General features: G+C 48.7%; 2 protein-coding genes across 4 annotated transcripts; one reads left to right on the forward strand and one right to left on the reverse strand.

Annotated features, from left to right (window-relative positions):
- Window positions 1-520: 520 nt before the first annotated feature.
- ccdc57 (coiled-coil domain containing 57) lies at window positions 521-11,642 on the reverse strand. Of its 3 annotated transcripts, none has more exons than XM_067244980.1 (19): window positions 11,224-11,642; window positions 10,958-11,101; window positions 10,717-10,825; window positions 9,928-10,029; window positions 9,657-9,814; window positions 9,466-9,540; window positions 9,179-9,379; window positions 8,708-8,866; window positions 8,429-8,591; window positions 8,255-8,347; window positions 6,459-6,708; window positions 5,360-5,560; window positions 4,958-5,058; window positions 4,601-4,846; window positions 4,236-4,473; window positions 3,594-3,730; window positions 2,867-3,016; window positions 2,407-2,617; window positions 521-895 (listed from the first exon to the last, which is right to left on the reverse strand). In XM_067244980.1, the coding sequence occupies exons 1-19, from the start codon at window positions 11,484-11,486 to the stop codon at window positions 684-686; spliced, it is 3,213 nt and encodes a 1,070-aa protein (XP_067101081.1). In that variant the 5' UTR covers window positions 11,487-11,642; the 3' UTR covers window positions 521-683. The 3 variants fall into 3 exon arrangements, with proteins under 3 accessions (XP_067101081.1, XP_067101082.1, XP_067101080.1); XM_067244981.1 differs by having other exon boundaries at window positions 521-880; window positions 4,601-4,858; XM_067244979.1 differs by having other exon boundaries at window positions 4,601-4,858.
- Window positions 11,643-12,864: 1,222 nt separating this feature from the next.
- On the forward strand, window positions 12,865-19,258 carry slc16a3b (solute carrier family 16 member 3b). The gene is made up of 6 exons (XM_067245414.1): window positions 12,865-13,156; window positions 16,489-16,750; window positions 16,879-17,022; window positions 17,116-17,729; window positions 17,943-18,123; window positions 18,272-19,258. Exons 2-6 carry the CDS (start codon window positions 16,528-16,530, stop codon window positions 18,589-18,591), a joined length of 1,482 nt encoding a protein of 493 aa, XP_067101515.1. The 5' UTR covers window positions 12,865-13,156; window positions 16,489-16,527; the 3' UTR covers window positions 18,592-19,258.
- Window positions 19,259-19,518: the final 260 nt, after the last annotated feature.

The raw sequence follows: 19,518 nt of genomic DNA on the forward strand, positions 1-19,518 counted from the left end.
ATTTTGTTGCAAACGAGTTATATCGTGAATATTAAAAAACTTAATGTGAAACAGTCAGTCTCGCGTGTTATGTGATTTAGCCAGTCGCAACACCGGCAACCATGATAAGAAGCAGCTCACTTGGGGTTCTCAGCCACAGTCAGCTTTAAAACACGTGGTACACAACGGAATGGCATTCGCCATATTCTAAATAGGCATATTTATGCACCAATCATAGAGCGGGGGTGTGTGAACCCCTCCAATCATCGTGAATGCGAGGGAGTTGCTATGAAATCGGTTGAAGAGATGACAGAAACGGGCGGGACTTGTTAGCAGTACATTGCAGTGATGTAATGGGGAAGATTGGTTTGACGACGATAGTGGTTACTTGTTTAGAAAGCGGCTGTCGGCATGAAGTCGAATACACCTAATGTCACAATGTGTATTCATTCACTGACCACATAAATGGCCTTATTGAAAAATAAGTAATATATTTCAAGTAATAAAATAACATATTTGCCAAGCAGTAAGTGATGGACATTTGTTTATTGAAATTCACAGTAATTCATAATTATTTCTAAAACATTTGATAAAGGAGACAGGTGAGGAAACAGTCAGCCACACACAGGATTTTCATGATTTGGTGACAGAAATGAAAAGTTATCACTAGTGTGCATCCATCCGTCCATGTCTACTCCCATCCGTCAGTCTTTAATATTGTAGTTCCTGATCTTTCCACCACTGCTGGCAGTCTTGGTATTCCTGATTTTGGCGGAGGGTTGGCTGGGCCTGATGGTGGTTCTCCTCTCCTGGACAGGGGCTCTGGTCCCTTGTAGCCCTCTCATCTGCCTCTCTGGACTGGCCTCTTTCAGCTCACACCTGGTCATCTCCACCTGATCCCCTGTGTGAATAGATCCTGTAATCACACCACCATAGACCAAGCACTGTCTCAGTTCACACAACAGATGGCCAGTGCAACAGAGCATTTCTTTTCATTCAAACTTCTAATATGTTAATCAGAGTAATGTGTTTTGTTTTTGTATTAAACCTGCATGTATCTATGAATCATTGTCAGTGCACTATGTTCTGTAGCACTGTTCACGTGAATGTCTAGTGTGTCTGCAGCATGATGTTTAAACCTTGGCAGGCAGTCTGCAGCTGAAGTAATACCTGTTCCCAGACCTCAGACAGCTGGAGAGCTGGCTGTCCTTGAGGCCAGCCACTTAGGCGTCACACACACACACAGAAAAACACACACGTACACATGCAAAAATGCACCCCCACACACAGAAAGACACAAAGAGAGATACACACGTACACACATTTGGCGCACACACACTGTGTGTGCCAAGGGAAATGCATGTGCTAGGCTAGGATAACCAGATGACTAGTCAGCAGCACTTCCTCCAGCAGGCTGGGGCACTGTGTGCCAAGCCACCATGCCTGCCTGGGGCTAACAAGGCCAGGGGACTCAAGGGAGGGCACCATAGGGCAAACGACCAGGAGTAACGCAAGGTGACAGTATCGTAAAGCTACGTGGGGGGGGGGGGGGGGGGGGGGGGGACTCTGGCCCTGATCCCCCAGAAGTGGAACAGGAACAAGGACAGCACATTGGCTTATCACACGTTCAGCTATGCAATCATGTCTATACTGCAGTCCACGGTTTGTGAAACCTTTTTTTTTTATTGTTTCCCAAGGGGCGTTTGATATGTGGCCTAAATATACAGTGCTGCAATGTGGCAAGACACTTAGCAAATAGGTTTAGACCTAACCTTGTGTGTGAGAGATTATATGATGTGTTGTGACAGAGTGATACTGGGCTGGTTGAGGCTCTCTAGAATGCTGAAACACCAGTCTGTATGAGATGAGGTGACTCAGATAGAACACACCCCTGGCAGGCTATTTCCTGGATAGCTGTCCATGGCGGAGACAACAATGACCAATTATACAATTGGCTACCCCATACTGTAACAGGATTAAAACTAAGTACTGGTGAGTTTGCTTATAAGTATGTGAGGCAGTGAGAAGAGAGACATTGTGATTTGAACCCATCATTTATATAGTACATTTGAACTCATTTTAGACACATTTCAAAGTGTTCATTTAATACCAGGAGTGAACTTATACACAGCAGATCCACCTCATGAGAGTGGACCTTTTTAACCCTCGTGCTGCCTTCAGGTCACATGACGCAAAGGTTCATAACGAACCATCGTTATGTTTACCCAATTTTACCCAATACAAAAACAAATAAAAATTATTTTCTTTTAACCTTTGCAATGTAGGGGGTCTGAGACAGCCCAACGGTTAAAAGAAAATGCTTCACTTTTTTTATGAGGTAAATTTGCCGCAATATGACAGTGGGTCACAATGACTGATGGGTCAGAATGACCCGAAGATAACACAAGGGTTAAGAGCGACCCTAACCTGTGTCGGAGCTGAGTCTGGGTGTGGTCAGGACAGAGGGGCTCGGGCCTCTGTCCAGCACCTGCCACACCTCCCTCAGCGATCCCTCCGTCGCCAGGGACGACACCAGCGCACCAGACGGGCTGGAGGAGGAACGCGACGCCATGTCCCGCTTCAACAAGGTGGGCGATTGGCTGAGAGGAGGAGGAGTGTTCTCTTTGCTCCGAGAACGCTGTCAAGGACAGGGAGGATAGGGTGAGGGGGTGCATCGCTATTGTGTTACGACCACATGCACAAGGTAGTATTGAGAGTCAAGTTCATGTGTAATGTCAGCATTGTTGAGCGAGTGGATTGGTATCACGCTGAAGGCTACACCACTGTAAAGTGATATTGGTTTCAAATCACCAATGCCAGTTGGGTGAAAAGAGCTGTTCCAGCTAGTCAGGGTTGGGGTCAGATCACAGCAGTGCCAGGCTGTTACCTCATGTCTGTGTGTGTCCCTGCTCCCCTGGACCCAGGGGTTGGCAGCCCTGTCCCGGCCTGGGCCCCGCCCCCCACCTTTGCTGTCGGAGAGGGGCTGTACCCTGATGGGGGCCCCCGTCCTTGGTTCCCTCTGAGCGTACTGCAGTTCCTAGGGGAGGCACAGAGACGGGTCAGACTAGAGCGCCCTCTACAGGATTCCTGGGGAATAGCACCAGACTACAGATTCTGTTATGTTGAGGAGTTTAAATTGTACGATCTCCTCAGAGAACACATTTAGGTTTGGTTGAACTGAAATGGATTTTGTGAGATTCTAGACCAGGGTTCTCATATCCTGGTCCTCGAGGGCCGCTGCATGTTTTAGATGTTTCCCTGCTCCAGCACACCTGTTTCAAATGAATGGGTTGTTATCAAGCTCTGTGGTAGCCGGGTAATGACCATTCATTTGAATCAAGTGTGCTGGAGCAGGGAAACATCTAAAACATGCAGGACAACGGCCCTCGAGGTCCAGGATATGAGAACCCTGTTCTAGACAATAAAACATCAATTCCCCTATGGGATTAGTAAAGTCTTATCTTATCTTTATCTTATCAGGTCTTGATATGAGTTTAGTTTGACCTAATGTATTTCCTCAGTCATGTGAAACAAGCTCCTCCTCTCTTTCATCAAACAAGGAGTGACGGAACAGAGTGGAGAGGCTGACAATCCTGAGTGGAGTGTGGCGCCACCTGTGTGGTGAGTTGGTACTGCAGCTGCTCCAGAACAGACAGCCGCCCCTGCTGATGCTCCGGTCCGGGGCCAGACCGGTCTGTCTCTGGCCCCGCTGCCTCTGGTGCTGGAGAGAACACAGGCGCTGTCTGGGGGACTGAGGGGAAGAGAGGGGGGGGGGGGGGGTAGAGAGAGAAAAGATTAACACAAAAGAATGTTTGTGGGGTGTGTTTGTTCACCATGCGGTATGTGCAAGCTCTGTTGAGTCTCCCATAATCCCGCAGTTCAGCCGTGATCAGGGTGGTGAGGCGGAAGAGCAACACGGAAGCTTCCTGTCCTGTCAACACTGCCCTCCACTCCATCTCATCACAACAGAGATGGACTTCCTGGCTTTGATGCTAACTGTTTAAACCAACAGGTGCCATGCCCCCCGCTCATATAACTCAGGACAGTATTGCATAACAGAACAGTGTTTCTAAGGAGTTCTGTGCCAGCTGTAATGTTACCAAACCCTGGTGACTACTAGGGTCCAGTTCTAGTGGGTGTTTTTCAATGATGGGCTGAAATTGTTCACCCTATATTGAGAATACGGTGTTGCCCGTTGATAATATGCACAAAGCAGAAGTCACAAACAAGCTTCCTGGTGTTGGAATCAGGCGTACCCTCCAGTCCTGCATGGATGAGCTGGGAGCGGAGCCGATTCCCCATTTCAATCAGCTGCTGCTTGTCCCTGCTCAGACGGGCGATACAGCGGGCAGCCTGCTTCAGCCTGGTCTCTGGCAGCTGGGCACTGGGTTTAGACCCCTGGGCGGCCCCCAGGCACACCCCAGACCCCAGGGATAGGAGCTGCTGCTGTCTCAAACGGAGGTTCTCCTCCTGCAGCTCATGTACCATCTCACTCTGAATGGAGGGATGGACGGAGAGAGAGAACGAGCGAGAGGGAGAAAAAAGAGAAGGGAAGACAAACTTCTTTCACAACAAAGTAAAAAGGATTAATGACTGGCACACAAGGTGGTTTCCACGTTACCTGTTCACAGACAATGGGCTCTCTCCTGCTGGCGATGTCCATCTTCAGAGCCGATACCTGGTTGCCCAGGGCAACCGTCTCCAGGTTGGTGAGGATGCTTCCCTTTTGGTACTCCTCTTTCTCCCTCCTCACTTCTGCCAGCTCCATTTCTACGGCAACCAGCTTCTGGTGCAGCCCCGCCTCCTCTGCCTTCCAACTCCGTTTCTGATTGGCCAGCTCCAAGCGCAGCTCCTCCCCCTCTACCTGCTTGGAATGACACTGGATGAAAAGATGCAGAGATGAGATAACAGGCTAGACAGTTTAGATGACAAGAGAGACAGCAGTTTTTGTAAATGTTGGGGAATATTTGTGTGCTACCTGCTGTGTGAGGGAGGCCATGGCAGACTCCAGGTGTGCCACCCTAACCTCATGCTTTCTCAGTGCTGCAGTTAAAGCAACCTTCACAACACGCAGACCACCTGACCAGGAAACACAGACAATGGCCAATCAGAATGTTGCATGTCATGTGACAGCTGTCTGTCTCAACATTCCTAAGAATATCCACCCCTTTCAACAGTGTCAATCTAACAATGGTCTTACCTGTTTACGTCCTCTCCAATCATCACTTTTTCTTAGAACTGGTTTAGTAACAGTTCAGTTTCTCTTACTGTGTATCTGACCGGTGAGTCTCTCCTAACCCTAGTCTCTCCCACCAGTAATCCCTCACTGATGCTTCCAGCTGTGGTCTTCTTAACCAGCGGCTGCCTTATCCTCTCTTACCTATGGTCTCGTTGAGCGAGCGGATGTGGTTCTGCAGGTAGGCGTTGTCTGCTGAGACGGGGGCCAGCGGGGGGGCCAGTGGGGGGGCCAGGAAGTCTGAGGGGGGGTTCAGGGCTCTGGTGGCGCCATCTAGCTGCTCCTCCAGCTGTCTGCAGCGTGCCTTCACCTCTGACAGCTGCTCCTCCATGGCCTCAGTGTACCCTGGTGAACACACACAGAGCCCATCATATACACACACACACACGCACAGAGCCCATCATAAACACACACACACACAGAGCCCATCATAAACACACACACACAGAGCCCATCATGAACACCTATATATACAAACACACACACTAGGGAACGGCTATCGGCGCCGATATTAAGCATTGTTATGGTTATCGGTAATTTTCAAAACCGATTTTACGATAAAAAATAAATAAATCCTGCACCACAACCTGGTGCTGCTGGATTGGGACTACTAATTGTTACCCATTTTATTAGCTTATAAAACTTCAGGGAACTATAAAATTAATTTTCCATCATTTGTTCATTTGTTGCTTGTTGTGGTTTAAATTTACTTCTTTAAGTTTTACAAAATGTTTACAGAATGCTGCTGGATGCTCCCTGCACATTTTATGTTGTTGTTATTATTATTAATATTAATGTTGTTATTATTAACAGTTCTCAGAATTAAAGATATGGTTAAAATAATTTAAAGAGTCTTTGTCAGAGGCCTTTTTATTCTTTATTTAGACATTAATTTTCATTTTTACACTAGACATGTATGACGGTTCAAAATATCGGTTATCGATCTACTTGATCTGTAATAATCGGTATCGGCATCGGTCCTGAAAAAAGGATATCGGTCAACCCCTAATGCGTACCCCCTCCCCTAACATGCAACGGGTCTGTGCTGCCATAATGTATGTTATGTGTTCTTTTGGTCACAATGAACAACCTGAGATAATATGGAGATGTCTGCTCTTTTCTAGCAAAAGTTACAGAGGGGATACACATTATATCAGGCCGTTTTTTCACCTGATATAATGTGTAAGTGCCACACTATGTGCGTGTACAGTGTGTGTGTACATTGTGTGTGTGTCATCTGCACCTGCTGGACTGGTCTTGACAGAGCTGTCAGTGGTCTTGGCTGGAGGTCCAGTGGGCTGCAGGGTGGAGGTGAAATCCCCTGGGATTCCGGGAGGAGCAGGGGCAGGAGCAGGGGAGGTCCTCTGATGGCTGAGGACCTCCATGTCCCTCCTCATCTGGGCCACCACAGCCCTCAGACTGCTGTTCTGCTGCTGCAGCAGACGCAGCTCTTCAGAGGGGAGGGAGGCCACTCCCTCGCCTGGTCTGGAGCCCTGCACACACACACACACATACACACACACACAGTTCATCTCCATGACCACTAGATGGAGTAGTAAGTCTGGCTGTAGTTCCTTATCATCTCTACCTTCAGTATTGCCAGGGTCTGTCAGACATAACTTATCCACCACCTCACACAGCTGATCTAGTAATGAGAATACCCTTAAAAGCGACCCCCTTTCAAGTGCACCACAGATGACACAAGTCAAGGTTGACTGAAAACCTACACCCATGTGTCTTCCAGAACGCAACAGGAAACGTTCAGAGGCATGGTGACCTTTTCCTCCGCAAACTCCTGACCTTTGGTGTTCTGACAGACAGCGAGTGCAGTTTCCCAAACCAAGCAGATGTCTTTAACAGCAGACCTGGGGTCAGATCACCAACACCCCACCCAGCTAATACATGACACACTAGTTGACTTAGCATCTGATCTAGAGTCAGATCATGGCAGAGGCGTTTGGGTGTTGTTACAGGGTAAACAGGCCACAGGAACAACTTCTGCTGATGCAATTATGAAGACTGGATTCTCTAATTGAGAAAAACAGTTTCTCAACAGTCCAAACAGACCAGGGGTGCGTTTCCCGAAAGCATCGTAAGCCTAAGTTGATCGTAGAGTCCATCGTACGATGGATCTTAGTTGTACGGGCCGTTTCCCGAAACCATCGTAGCGAAAGAGGCACTTGAAAATCCTCGTAGATTAACTAGAGCTCCAGACCAGGTTGAATTTACTGGATCATGTAATAATGTAATGCTTTCTAAGTGACGTACAGGCGGGAATTTACAACCTCTGGATTTGCCGTCATCCTCTACCACCGAGCTATCCCCCAATCTCTCTGAGGTGAGTTTATGGTTTCTAAACATTTCACGGTCCAACTGGGTTGGACGTTAAGTCGCGGGCCAGGTGGAGGGAGATGATGTCACAGGGAGACCACAGGGAGGTCAGGTTTACACAGGGTGCTACAGCTGGCATGGCGGGGTGGTTAGGCTGGCGCTCGGTCAGACGAGAAGGAGGACGGGGAGAAGGAAACAACTGTAAAATTCCTCAGCTGGCTGCTTGTGTCCATAGCCACCAGAAGAACTGTAGCAGCCAGAGAGTCAGCCAGCAGTTAGCCAGCCTGCCAGCCAGAGGAAAAGGTCATCAGATCACTCTGGAGGCACAGGGAAAGGCCAGCTCCAAAAAAAGACATCTGGATGAACCGGCGTACGAGATAGACAGAGAGAGAGATAAAGAGAGGGGGAGGGTGTAGAGAGAACATGCCACCATGTCAGGGTACAGCGGCTCGTCTCAGACGCTATTTAAAGACCCTTCAATCCAGCACAACTAACGGCGGCCAAAGACGATCCAGTTTCTGTCACGCCTCCGGTAGCTGTCCCCTCAATCTAGCCCCCCAGAATAACTGTGGTAACAACAACACTTGTCTCTGAGTCTGGGTTCATCCAGACCTGAGCTCCTCCACCACACACACACACACACACACACACACAGCAGGGAGCCTTGGCCTCGACATTTCCATTTCTCCTGGAGTGTGTCTACTGTACCTGCAGGGCCTGGTCTCTCTCTGCTGTGACGGTGCGCAGTAAGACCCCCACATCCTGTAGCTCTCTCTCCCTCTCCCTCAGCTCTGCCGCTGCCTGGGGACCACAGCACAATCCTCCACGTCACTGTCACAGCCCACAGTCTCTGTGTGTGGGTGTGTTTGTGAGTGTGTGTACCTGGTCCCTGGCCTGGGTGAGGCCCTGTATTAAGCCCTCGCTGGCCAGGTAGTGCTCAGCCTTGAGGTCCTCACAGCGTCTCTGCCACTCCAGCTCCAGCTGCACCCTCCTCTGCTCCAGGGCCTTCTCCCTCTCCACACCCAGGCCCAGCTGCTGCTTGTACCTGGGACACACACACACATCAATCCATCTATCGATCCCCATATCCTCTCCTCTCTGTCGCCCCCCCTACTCCTCCTCCACCTCCCCTCCCCCCCCACCTCTCTGTCTCCTCCTCACCTCTCGGCCTCCCCCCTGCTCCTCTCCAGTTCACTCCTGAGCTTGGCTTCTCTCTCCTGCAGGGCCAGCAGCTCCGTGTCCCTGACGACAGTCTCCTTGGAAACCTGAGTGATGTATGTGTCCCAGCCAGTTCGAGTAGTCTCCAGCTCAGTATGAAGCCTACAGACGGACACACACATACACACACACACACACACAAAGGTAAGGCATTCTATATTTAAAAGATATGTGACTCTTACCGTATTAGTACAAGAAGTATATGAATGGGTATTGTCCTTAAAGGAATATATTAACACTGAACACAATGTTGTCTATGGATCCTATTGGGAGGCTGCCTTTTCTTCACTGCGCTCCCTCCTTTCACACCAGGTTACGTAATCACAGCTCTCTTGACAGCACCAGTGATCAACACCCACACACTTAATCACTGGCTATGCATGCACACACACACACTGACACCCACCCACACACCTCTCTATCTGCTGGTCTCTGAGTACGAGTGCCTCCGCCTGCTCTCTCTGGGCCCTGCGTGTGTGTGCAGCCATGGCGTCAAGCTGGTTCTGCAGCTGGGAGGACTGGGTCTCCACCATGCCCAGCTGGGAGCAGTGAGCCCCCCTCAGAGCCTCCAGCTGGGCCTCCCTCTCCCTCACGGCCCGGTCCAGATCCTCATGCCTACACAAGACACACACCGATGAGTGACCTGTATTGATCCTCATGATGATGATGACGTCGACGGTGACATCAGCAGCCGGACTCACTTCCTGTTGCAGGCCTCCTCCTCTCTCCTCCTCCTGGCCTCCATCTTCCTCAGCTCCTCCTCCAGCTGCCTGGTCCTGACGGCACGGTGAGAGTCTCACAGCGCGTACACAAAAACACACACAAGTACAGGCCAGACTCAAAAGACACCAGCACGCTACATCAGTACACCCACACACACACACGGGTGTACCTGCTGTCCTTGACCGCCGTGATGTCCTGTATCTCCAGCTGGCTGCGCTGCAGCAGGGTGTGTGTGTTCTGACAGAGCTCCTCAGAAGCTGTCAGCCTCTCCTGGGTCTGGAGCTGGGTCTGGGCCAGGACCTCAGCCTCCTTAGACAGCAGCTTGACCTGGGGGCGCACACACACACACACACACCAGGGATAAACACAACTTTTACCAGACCAGCTTTAGCTTGGAATCTTTACACACAATAACACACAGACACACACACACTCCTCACCTTGAGCTCGTGAGCCAGAACCACAGCGCGCATCTCGTCCATCCTCAGGTTGAACTCGTGCTCTCTCAGCCTCAGCTCATTATCAAAGTCAGCCATCAGCTCCTGATAACACAACACCCTATCAATAACATTGATCAATATCACGCTCTCCAACACCGCTGCACCTCGTCCACCAGACTATATTGGTATCGTTTATATTTGGACATATGCATACATGTGGTACTGGAGCAAAGCTGAACTGAGGGTCAGTAGCGTTGCTATGGGAAGCGTTGCTATGGGGAGTGTAGCTATGGGGAGCTTCCCTAATGTTTATGAGGCCTGTGCACTCAGGAGTCAGGGTAACTGGGCTGTTCTGGTTTAAATATATGGGTTATGGATGATGGAAAGACGGAGGGGGTTAGGGTCAGGAGGGGGGTAGGGTAACCTGAGTATGACTACTGTGTCATGCCAAAATTGTTCTTCCCTCTGACCTGAGCAGTCAAGCCCAGCAGCCCCCTAGCTGAAGCTTCTCATTCACCAGAGCAGGGGTCACCATCTCCTGTTACCTTCTTGAGAATGTTCAGTACAAACACATAGCTTGGTGGAGGGGGTCTTAAAGTCACTGAGCTCATCATCAGTTTGCCACCTGCACACACTAAACACCCCGCCACACACGTGACAGCGGGTTGGGCTAATGTTCAGGGGAGTCTAGGTTTATTGTAGAGGTACTGATGCTATGTAAGGGCTCCTCTTCAGTCTGTGTGTATGGGTGTAAGTGTGTGTATGTGTGTGTGTGTAATTTGTGTTCACCTGTTTCTGCAGGGCCAGCTCCCCCTCCACTTCCTGTAGGCGGTGCTGCAGATCTCGTTTCATCCCTTCATACGCCTCCCTCTGTTTCTGGATGTCTCCATCCTTACAGCTGACACACACACACACAGCCAACCATGCTATGAGCTAGGCATCACAGAGAGGATTTACTCAAAACACGTTCTCCTTTGCCCTTCTTCTCCTGTCCCCTCCATCTGTTCCTCTACCCTCTGGCAGATCTCACCCCTGCAGTCTTTCCAGCTGCAGCCTGTGTTCAGCAGCTCTCTGATGGCTGCGACGTCTCTCCTCCTCTCTCTCTCTCTCCTCCTTTTCTCTCTGCTCTTGCAGTTTGGCCACCTGGATACGAAGCTGGCTCACCTCCTCTTGTCTATGGCAGAAAACAGCCGTTTGGAATGGTACACGTCCCAAAGCAACCCCTCAGCACATGGCAGCAAGTGTGGTTAAAAAGGCAGAGCAACTTGTTGAGAATGGAAAGTCAACACTCCTCACCTGGCGGTCTCTGTGGCCTGAACTCTTGTTGCCTTTGCGTCATATTTCTCCAGTTCGCGGTCCCTTTCCTCCAGCACGGTCAGGTTGTAACGGAAGTCCTCTCGGAGCTGCTGGAAGCGCTGTCTGAGGACGGAAAGCTCGTCCTGAGTTCCGCGGAGTGATGACTCCAGCTGTAGTACACGCAGGCTCTGGAGCTCCTTCCACTCCCGTTCCTTTCTGGCCAACTGGGCCTCCAGGTCGCCTGCGGCTCCATACGACTGCATAGCAGCTGCGTTTTATGAACAGAGATCTTCCTACTGTACTTAACGACAGCTAGCAGAAGTTGAAGTTAGCTACTGTAGCTTAGTTAGCATGGTCTTGAAAATAGGAAGTTTACAGTACTCTTCGTTTGAACATTTTATTTATTTATATTTGGCATATATTATGTAGCATAACCCCAACATAATTTAATTTGTATCTAAACGGTGAATGTCTTGTGGATGACTAAACTGAGGATATCTAGCCAGTTAGCTTAACAAACTTCCTTCTCCCGCTGATGTAAGCTGTTTCTATGGAAACTGAAACGCTGTCCGTCGTCGAAATATTCCGTGTAGTATATGTGAGCCGAGACTAGAGTAGCCTACCGTTCACTGTGCAATACATTATTTAAAACAATTATTCTTGTTTTTCTTTATTCATATTAGGTTATTATTTATAGTACTACAAATTTCTTATTTTATTACTACATTGATACTACGCCGTCTAGGAATTCCGACCGTGGATTCTATCGAATACTGTAGGCCCCACAATTTAAAGTGGTGGATAGGCCCATTCCTCTATAGCAAAAGGGCGACCTGGACTATAAAACAATAAAGAAACGTAATTTGAGTTTATGTAAGCTAAAAGTAAGTGTATACATCAACGTAACTTGTTTATGATTCGACATGCCTTATCACCAGTCGCTAAAGGATGACAAGTAAAAAATAGTTTAAGATCCATATAGGCTATGTATTACTCAAGCAGCCCAAGGGGTCAGATTCGAGTCAAATTAGGTGTACTTAGGGTGACCAGACGTCATCTTTTACCCGGATATGTACTCTTTTTGAGACCCAAAAAATGTGTCCGGCACCGGCAGGGATTCCCAAATTGTCCGGGATTTTGCCTCGTCGGATATTTGTGTTTCTCTGGGTCTTTCACAAACTATTAGGCCCTTACAAGTTTTGGAAAGGGTATCTCCCTTATGTTCCACATTCTTGCGCGAGCTCTGACTGTAGAGAGAACTGTCAATTTGATCAGATAGTGCGGCATGCAATACACGACCACCAAAAGTGTCCTCTTTTTCACAAACTCAAATCTGGCCACCCTAGTGTACTACAAGGTCCTATGTGTACGTGCAGCGTGGCACAGGTAAGCTCGAGGTAGAAGAACAGGAAACAATACACCTGTCAGTAGGCTACCTGACTGAGGCTCCCACATGGCACCAGGCCAGTACCACCGGTCTAAACTAGTCATAAAGGTTTACATCATGCTACACCTCTTACCAAAGCAGTGACTGATCTATGTGTGTGTGTGTGTGTGTGTGTGTTTATTTGAGAAACAGAGAGAGAGAGAGAGAGACAGAGAGACAGAGAGAGAGAGAGAGAGAGAGAGAGAGAGAGAGAGAGAGAGAGAGAGAGAGAGAGAGAGAGAGAGAGAGAGCAGCGAGCTCATGTTAGAAACGTGCGGTAACGGATACCGTGCCAGGGGGGGACCACTCTTAAACGCCACACCCGTCACACACCCCGATGGTGAATCAACGGTAACAGAGGGGGCTGGATAGAGCCTTGTGACAGTGACAGTCTACCGGGAGTTTCCCCCCTACGCAGATAGGCGAATAAAAGACGGAACGAGGACGTATCGCGCATGGTCCGAGAGAGGAAGCGCATCTGGAGACGGACTACAGCATCAGCAACAGGTATGGGGGTTGTATAGGATTAAGGATTATCTCACAGCTGTCAGTGTAGAGTGGATGCAAAATCAGTTGCTTAAGGTTTATATTTAATTCTATATTTGCTTGTGCTGGTGAGAATCATAGCACTCACAGCCGTTTACATTCTAAATATCACAACCATTCCCCCGATGCTTTACTTTCAACAGGTTGGCCGGGGTAATGCCGTTATATTCTGTGCCACAGAAGATAATCTTAGAGCCGAGTTGAATAAGCATTATTTTTGCAGTATTGCTGTATTCATGTTTCGCGCAAAGGCAACTATGATGAGTGACGCGCGCATGACGTTTTATTTACATATTTTGGACCGAATCCAGCACATCCATTAGAGAGTAGTATGATGAAGAATAATCGCACGGGAGGTGCAACTGTCGCGCATTGGCTACGTGCGCATGGCTGCATCCTCAGATGCTGATGGACTACACAAGCTTACGTGAGTGGAAAAGGAAATACAGGCCAACCCACTCAAGCAGCAGAACACGGGGCTCTTGTGGAAAGGAATGCTGACCAAAAACCTGCCATGAAATGCGTCATAATCTAGATTACATTTCTGGAATTGCCTATAGTTGGAACCTTGGTCAGGTTCTGTAGATTCTAATCCTCTATGGATTATAGCAGACAACATCTGAGCGATTTTCTTCCCAGAGAATAACTATAGAATGATATATATTGTTACACGTAGTGGATATGGAGAAAAAGGAGGGAATTCTTTATCTCTAGAAGTGGATCCACACACACTGACACACACATCTCATCAGTACATCCCTGGATGCAACATAACTGGATGATTGACATGGTCCAGAGAAAGTGATCCGAGCCTTGGTCGTAATGTATGTGTGTTTGCATCAGTGCTGTGGATAAATGTCAAGGTTTTATTTTGTGGAGCTGAAAGTAGGGCCTTCGTTGAGCCAGGAAGGAACTTGTGGTGAAGTGGGTTTGGCAGAAAGGAAGGTGTCTGTGTGACATATTAGTGAGCCTGTTTGTTTGTGGGATGCTTTGAAAGCTTGAAACTGGAGAAGATCATGGACACATACACTCACTCCTGTACACACAAGTCTGAGGCTGTATGCACATGGACCCACACCAACTGCGCTTCAGACACACCAGCAGGTGTTTCCTGTGGTGTGTGCTGTGTGGTGTAACATGCAGTCAAATATCAGGAATTATTTACTCTTTATGCCTGCATTGTTCAATATTAAAAGACATTCTATTGATTGGAATTGGCGTACGTAATACGTATTTGTTAGAATAGGGCAGACTGAGGATGTTGGAATATAGATCTTTTTAAGAATTGACCTATGGTAAATCTTCTTTAGTAACTGCTAACACTAACTTGTTATTATGTATCACTGTGTTGTGTTGAGTCAGTTTAGATATTAGAATTTTGTTTTGCTAGCCAATCAGACGTAAAGGTGACTAGCAGGTCACTGGCAGGCTCAGACAAAAAGGATGGAGGCAGCAATGTTTTCCCCAGGGGGAGGGGCATGCCTGTAGGGTCACTGATAAGTCGTTTCAACTCTGACATATGATGTAGAATGTGTAGAGGATGTTTGAATGTGTGTAACAGAAGACAGGCTGAGTATTTACCATTCTATAGTTGCTCAAACGTGTGGGACATTCAATAATGTCGATGGAGCCCCAAGGACCATGTGAACTCAGTGAGCCAAAGTCACAGACAGTACCCTGGTCTCAGGTACACTCTCTGTGGTGTGTGTAGCCACCAAGCCAGGGTTCGAGGACGCCGCAGTACTTCCCCAGCCCGGGCAGATTGCTGTGTCACATCCTCTGTGGATGATGACACGGATGATTAGAAGGTGACCAAGACCAGGCTTGCTCTGGTCTGTGAAGCAGTGTAGACCGCAGCAAGAATGTCACAAATTACAACACAGATGAAGAGAGAAATGGGATGGCAGCTTGCCAATCCCTCAGATAAGGTGCCCATTTTGTTTTCAAAGAAAATCCTTAGGGGCTAGTAGTTGTCTTTTGTCTTGGGGTGTGTGTGTAGAGTCTTCAACCAGCCAGAACTACCACAATTATGTTTAATACCGTACATGAACAATTCCAAGATGGCCTAATACATCCCATATCATTCAGCAATCTGTGAGCCAGCATGCTTTTTGGCCATTCTGACACACAAACCTTTGTGTGGTGGAAGAGGTGTCAACTGTGGAGACATCCGTCAATTCAGTTATCGATTTAGTGCCCTCTGTTCACAAATAGCCAGATGGCCTCCTGACCTGTTGGGAGGAAATTGCACAAACTCCCCTGTGTACTCGCTGCACAGGAATATTTGCCTAAGGACGCAGATACCACACAGAGAGCCCATAGAAAGCCAGACCTACAAAACGGAATTAGAAGCTTCTTGTTCCCCAAAACCTTATCAGAGAAGATGTAAAAACGTAATGTGTGATGTATTATGAATTGTAGATCTCCTCTACTGTGTACCAGAGTCCTTTTACTAGGACCACATGGAACCACACACAATACGAAGAGGTGTCTCACCTAAAAATACATTATTTATATGCAGAGCTGTCGCAGGGGGGGTGCAAGGCCCTGTGCGAACATAACATGCGAGGCCCTGCTTATTGACATACACAGTGATGCACACGCAAGAATCAATTTTAACCCGCACGGGGTCTGTCCATAATTCCGACAGCTATGTAGTCATATCCTGTGCGCGTGTGTGTGCGTGTTCTTGAGTGCCTTGCTGTGTGTGCATGTGTTAAATGTGGACGTACACCCTCTGTCCGTGGAGTTGAAATACATGCCAAAATAGATAGGATGAAAGGCATTGTCACAGATATATGTGGTCTCATTTTAGAGCACATCGAGTCAAGAACAGGAATAAAAAAAAAATGAAAGTAGAAAAAAAAGAAAGAAAAAAAATCGGGATTGTAAACCAGGCAGGCCCCCAGTGGCGCAAGGCCCTGTGCGGTCACACAGTTGGCACCACCCATGCAACGGTTCTTCTTATATGGAACAGCCAAACCATCAAGTTCACAGCCCTGCCATTCTGTCAGAGAGTGAACTGTGTCTTCTTCTCCAGTTTAATGAAGTAATTAAGGGCGTCAGATGGCTGAGCGGTGAGGGAATCGGGCTAGTAATCCGAAGGTTGCCAGTTCGATTCCCGGTCATGCCAACTGACGTTGTGTCCTTGGGCAAGGCACTTCACCCTACTTGCCTCGGGGGAATGTCCCTGTACTTACTGTAAGTCACTCTGAACGTCTGCTAAATGTAATAACTAAGTGTGAATGAGTATAATAATATTTTATGCCTGTACTTCTTTTTCTCTACCTCAGAACAAGCTTCCTCTGGTTGACTGACGACCACAAAGGATCATGGGAGGTGTTGTTCTAGATGAGGGTCCCGGGGGGGTGAAGGCTCCAGACGGGGGCTGGGGCTGGGCGGTGCTGGTCGGATGTTTCGTCATCACTGGTTTCTCCTACGCCTTCCCTAAAGCGGTCAGTGTGTTCTTCAAGGAGCTGATAAGGGAGTTTGGAGTGGGCTACAGCGACACGGCCTGGATCTCCTCGATACTCCTTGCCATGCTGTATGGCACAGGTAGGGGGCGCACTTCCTCACTTAAAGAACTCAGAGCCCATTCTTTTCACATTTGAAAATACAAAACAAAAAAAGTTTTGAGATACATGAAACATTCTCAATGTATGTGTGTCTGTGTGTGTGTCCAGGTCCTTTGTGCAGCGTGTTGGTGAACAGGTTCGGCTGCCGTCCAGTAATGATGGTGGGAGGGTTGTTTGCGTCGCTGGGTATGATCCTGGCTTCCTTTGCTACCAGCATCTTACACATCTACCTCTGCACTGGAGTCATCACAGGTAGGTTCACACACAGACACACACAGACACACAGACACACACCACCATCTACCATAACCATCATGTCCCTGTCTCCCTTTTGGACTCCTCCAGGTCTGGGCTTGGCGTTGAACTTCCAGCCCTCCCTGATCATGCTGAACCGCTACTTCAGCGAGAAGCGTCCGCTGGCTAACGGGCTGGCGGCGGCGGGAAGCCCCGTGGCGCTCTGCTGCCTCTCCCCCCTGGGCCAGGTGCTGCAGTACCAGTTTGGCTGGAGGGGGGGCTTCCTCATCCTGGGGGGCCTGCTGCTCAACTGCTGTGCCTGCGGGGCTCTCATGAGGCCCCTCCTGGGGCCCCCCAAGCCCCAAGACCCAGAGAAGAACCCTGGAGGGGAACAGGGGGAGGAGGAGAAGCCTAAACCGAAGAAGAAGCCCCTGCTGGACTTCAGTGTGTTCAAGGACCGTGGGTTCCTCATCTACACCATCGCGGCCTCCATCATGGTGCTGGGGCTGTTCGTGCCCCCCGTGTTTGTGGTGAGCTACGCCAAGGAGATGGGGAACGAGGACACCAAGTCAGCCCTGCTCCTCACCATCCTGGGGTTCATAGACATCTTCGCGAGGCCTACCTCGGGCCTGATCGCTGGGACGAAGTGGGTGCGGCCCAGGTGCGTGTACCTGTTCAGTTTCGCCATGCTCTTCAACGGGTGCACCGACCTTGTTGGATCCCAGGTGAGACCCAGCATGGCTTATAAGGAACATGAGGGAATACCTGGTGCGAGGGGGGGGGGGATTTGAAACACCTATTTGATGAAACAACCAGAGAATGCAGACTTCCCTCTCCACCATCTTGTTGTATAGACCAGCTACCCTGGCCTTCTAAGTCTTCCTACCCTCCCACCCCACTTGCCTGAGACCTAACTACACCCTTCACCCCTCCCCTAGGCGACCACCTACACAGGCCTGGTGGTTTATTGTATCTTCTTTGGGATCTCCTACGGAATGGTGGGGGCGCTCCAGTTTGAGGTTCTCATGGCGATCGTGGGCACGGAGAAGTTCCCCAGCGCTATAGGCCTGGTGCTCCTGATGGAGGCTATCGCTGTGCTAGTGGGACCCCCTGGAGCAGGTCAGCAACAACACACTAACACACACTACTTCTACACGGATTCCGTAAGGCACTTCCGTTCACAATGATGGGAGAAGGGGTTAAGATTAAATCGGAAAAAATAATAATTCTGTTTTCCATTCTTTCCTTTTCTCCCTCGCTCCCCCAGGCCGCCTACTGGATGCCACCCAGAACTACATGTTTGTGTTCCTGCTGGCAGGGATTGAGGTCACGCTATCAGCCCTGGTGCTGGCATCAGGGAACTTCCTGTGCATCAAGAGGAAGCAGGAAGAGCCAGAGGCCAAGTTGGAGATGGCCGTGACCGCCGCAGAGAAGCAGGGGCTGAACGGAGGGGACCAGGAGGAGGAGGAGCAGGAGGAGACAGGCAGAGAGAACGGGGCAGCAGGAGTGGAAGGAGGGAGGGACGGTGTCACGACAGACTCAGGGGAGAAGAACGGAGGACTAGTGAACTCTGAGACATCTCTTTGAAGAAAGAGAGAGAATTATATATATATATGTATGGAGAGATTTGAAGCGATATGGTGGTTTGCTGTGATCGTGAGTCAAGAACAACACTATCAGGAAAGAAAGAGAAAGGCACACTCAGAAGGGTGGCACAGAGAGAAGGGGAGAGACAGAAGGTCAGACATGGTAGACACTCCTAATGTCTAACACCATGAGATGAACAGGGGAAATTCACACATACAAGCATTTAACCATCGCATATCTGCTTGGGACTGTTGGGAATTTTTGAACCAATTCAGTTTTCAGTATTATTTTTGAACTATTTCTATGGGTTATGAAGAAGTCGCAATTTATCTTGTCTGTATTTATTTTCATGCCATGATGAACTAAACATGACTATATGTTTGTTTGAACTTCTTTCAGAATTGTGACATTCTGTTCTCTCAATGACTTCAGCACCATCGGGGTCAGTATTTTGTTGTAGATATTGTCTACCTGTTACATTGTGTACAGGTATCCTGTCTGGATGTTTGTGTGTGAGGTCAGTGTCAGAGCATTATTCTACTATAAGGAAGTATATTCCAGTGGACGTATATTGAATGTAAACCTGCACAGGGATCAAAGGATTACTGCCCCACACACACACACAAAAACCCTGAAAGCGCTTGTGTTGACCTTCACATAAATATATTTGCTGTTTGTGGTTCTGATGAGTGAGTTAATGACTGAAGGAGTACCTGGGAAACACCTCTGGAGAGAGCAAAGTGCAGCACTGGAGCCGAGACAAGCACCTGCCAAAGTGTGAGGGCACGTGGACCTACAGCACCCTCTACTGGCTCCTTACAACACAGCACCTTAAATGTCAAACTTAACATGGGTCCAACTATTCTAAGCTCTTTAAATTCACTCGATTCACAAATCACAACTGATTTTCTTAGATGGCAATATATT

The sequence above is a fragment of the Osmerus mordax genome, chromosome 10 (assembly GCF_038355195.1).
Source record: "Osmerus mordax isolate fOsmMor3 chromosome 10, fOsmMor3.pri, whole genome shotgun sequence".
NCBI classification, from domain to species: Eukaryota; Metazoa; Chordata; class Actinopteri; order Osmeriformes; family Osmeridae; genus Osmerus; species Osmerus mordax.

Coding starts and splice junctions, on each gene's coding strand:
- ccdc57 (XM_067244979.1), bottom strand. CDS start 11,486: ATGCAGTCGTATGGAGCCGCAGGCGACCTGGAGGCCCAGTTGGCCAGA. Junction 9,815..9,927: donor TTCTGGCTCACGAGCTCAAG/GTGAGGAGTGTG, acceptor GTGCGCCCCCAG/GTCAAGCTGCTGTCTAAGGA. Junction 3,731..4,235: donor CATCCATGCAGGACTGGAGG/GTACGCCTGATT, acceptor TCTTCCCCTCAG/TCCCCCAGACAGCGCCTGTG.
- slc16a3b (XM_067245414.1), top strand. CDS start 16,528: ATGGGAGGTGTTGTTCTAGATGAGGGTCCCGGGGGGGTGAAGGCTCCA. Junction 17,730..17,942: donor CCGACCTTGTTGGATCCCAG/GTGAGACCCAGC, acceptor CCCCTCCCCTAG/GCGACCACCTACACAGGCCT. Junction 18,124..18,271: donor AGTGGGACCCCCTGGAGCAG/GTCAGCAACAAC, acceptor TCGCTCCCCCAG/GCCGCCTACTGGATGCCACC.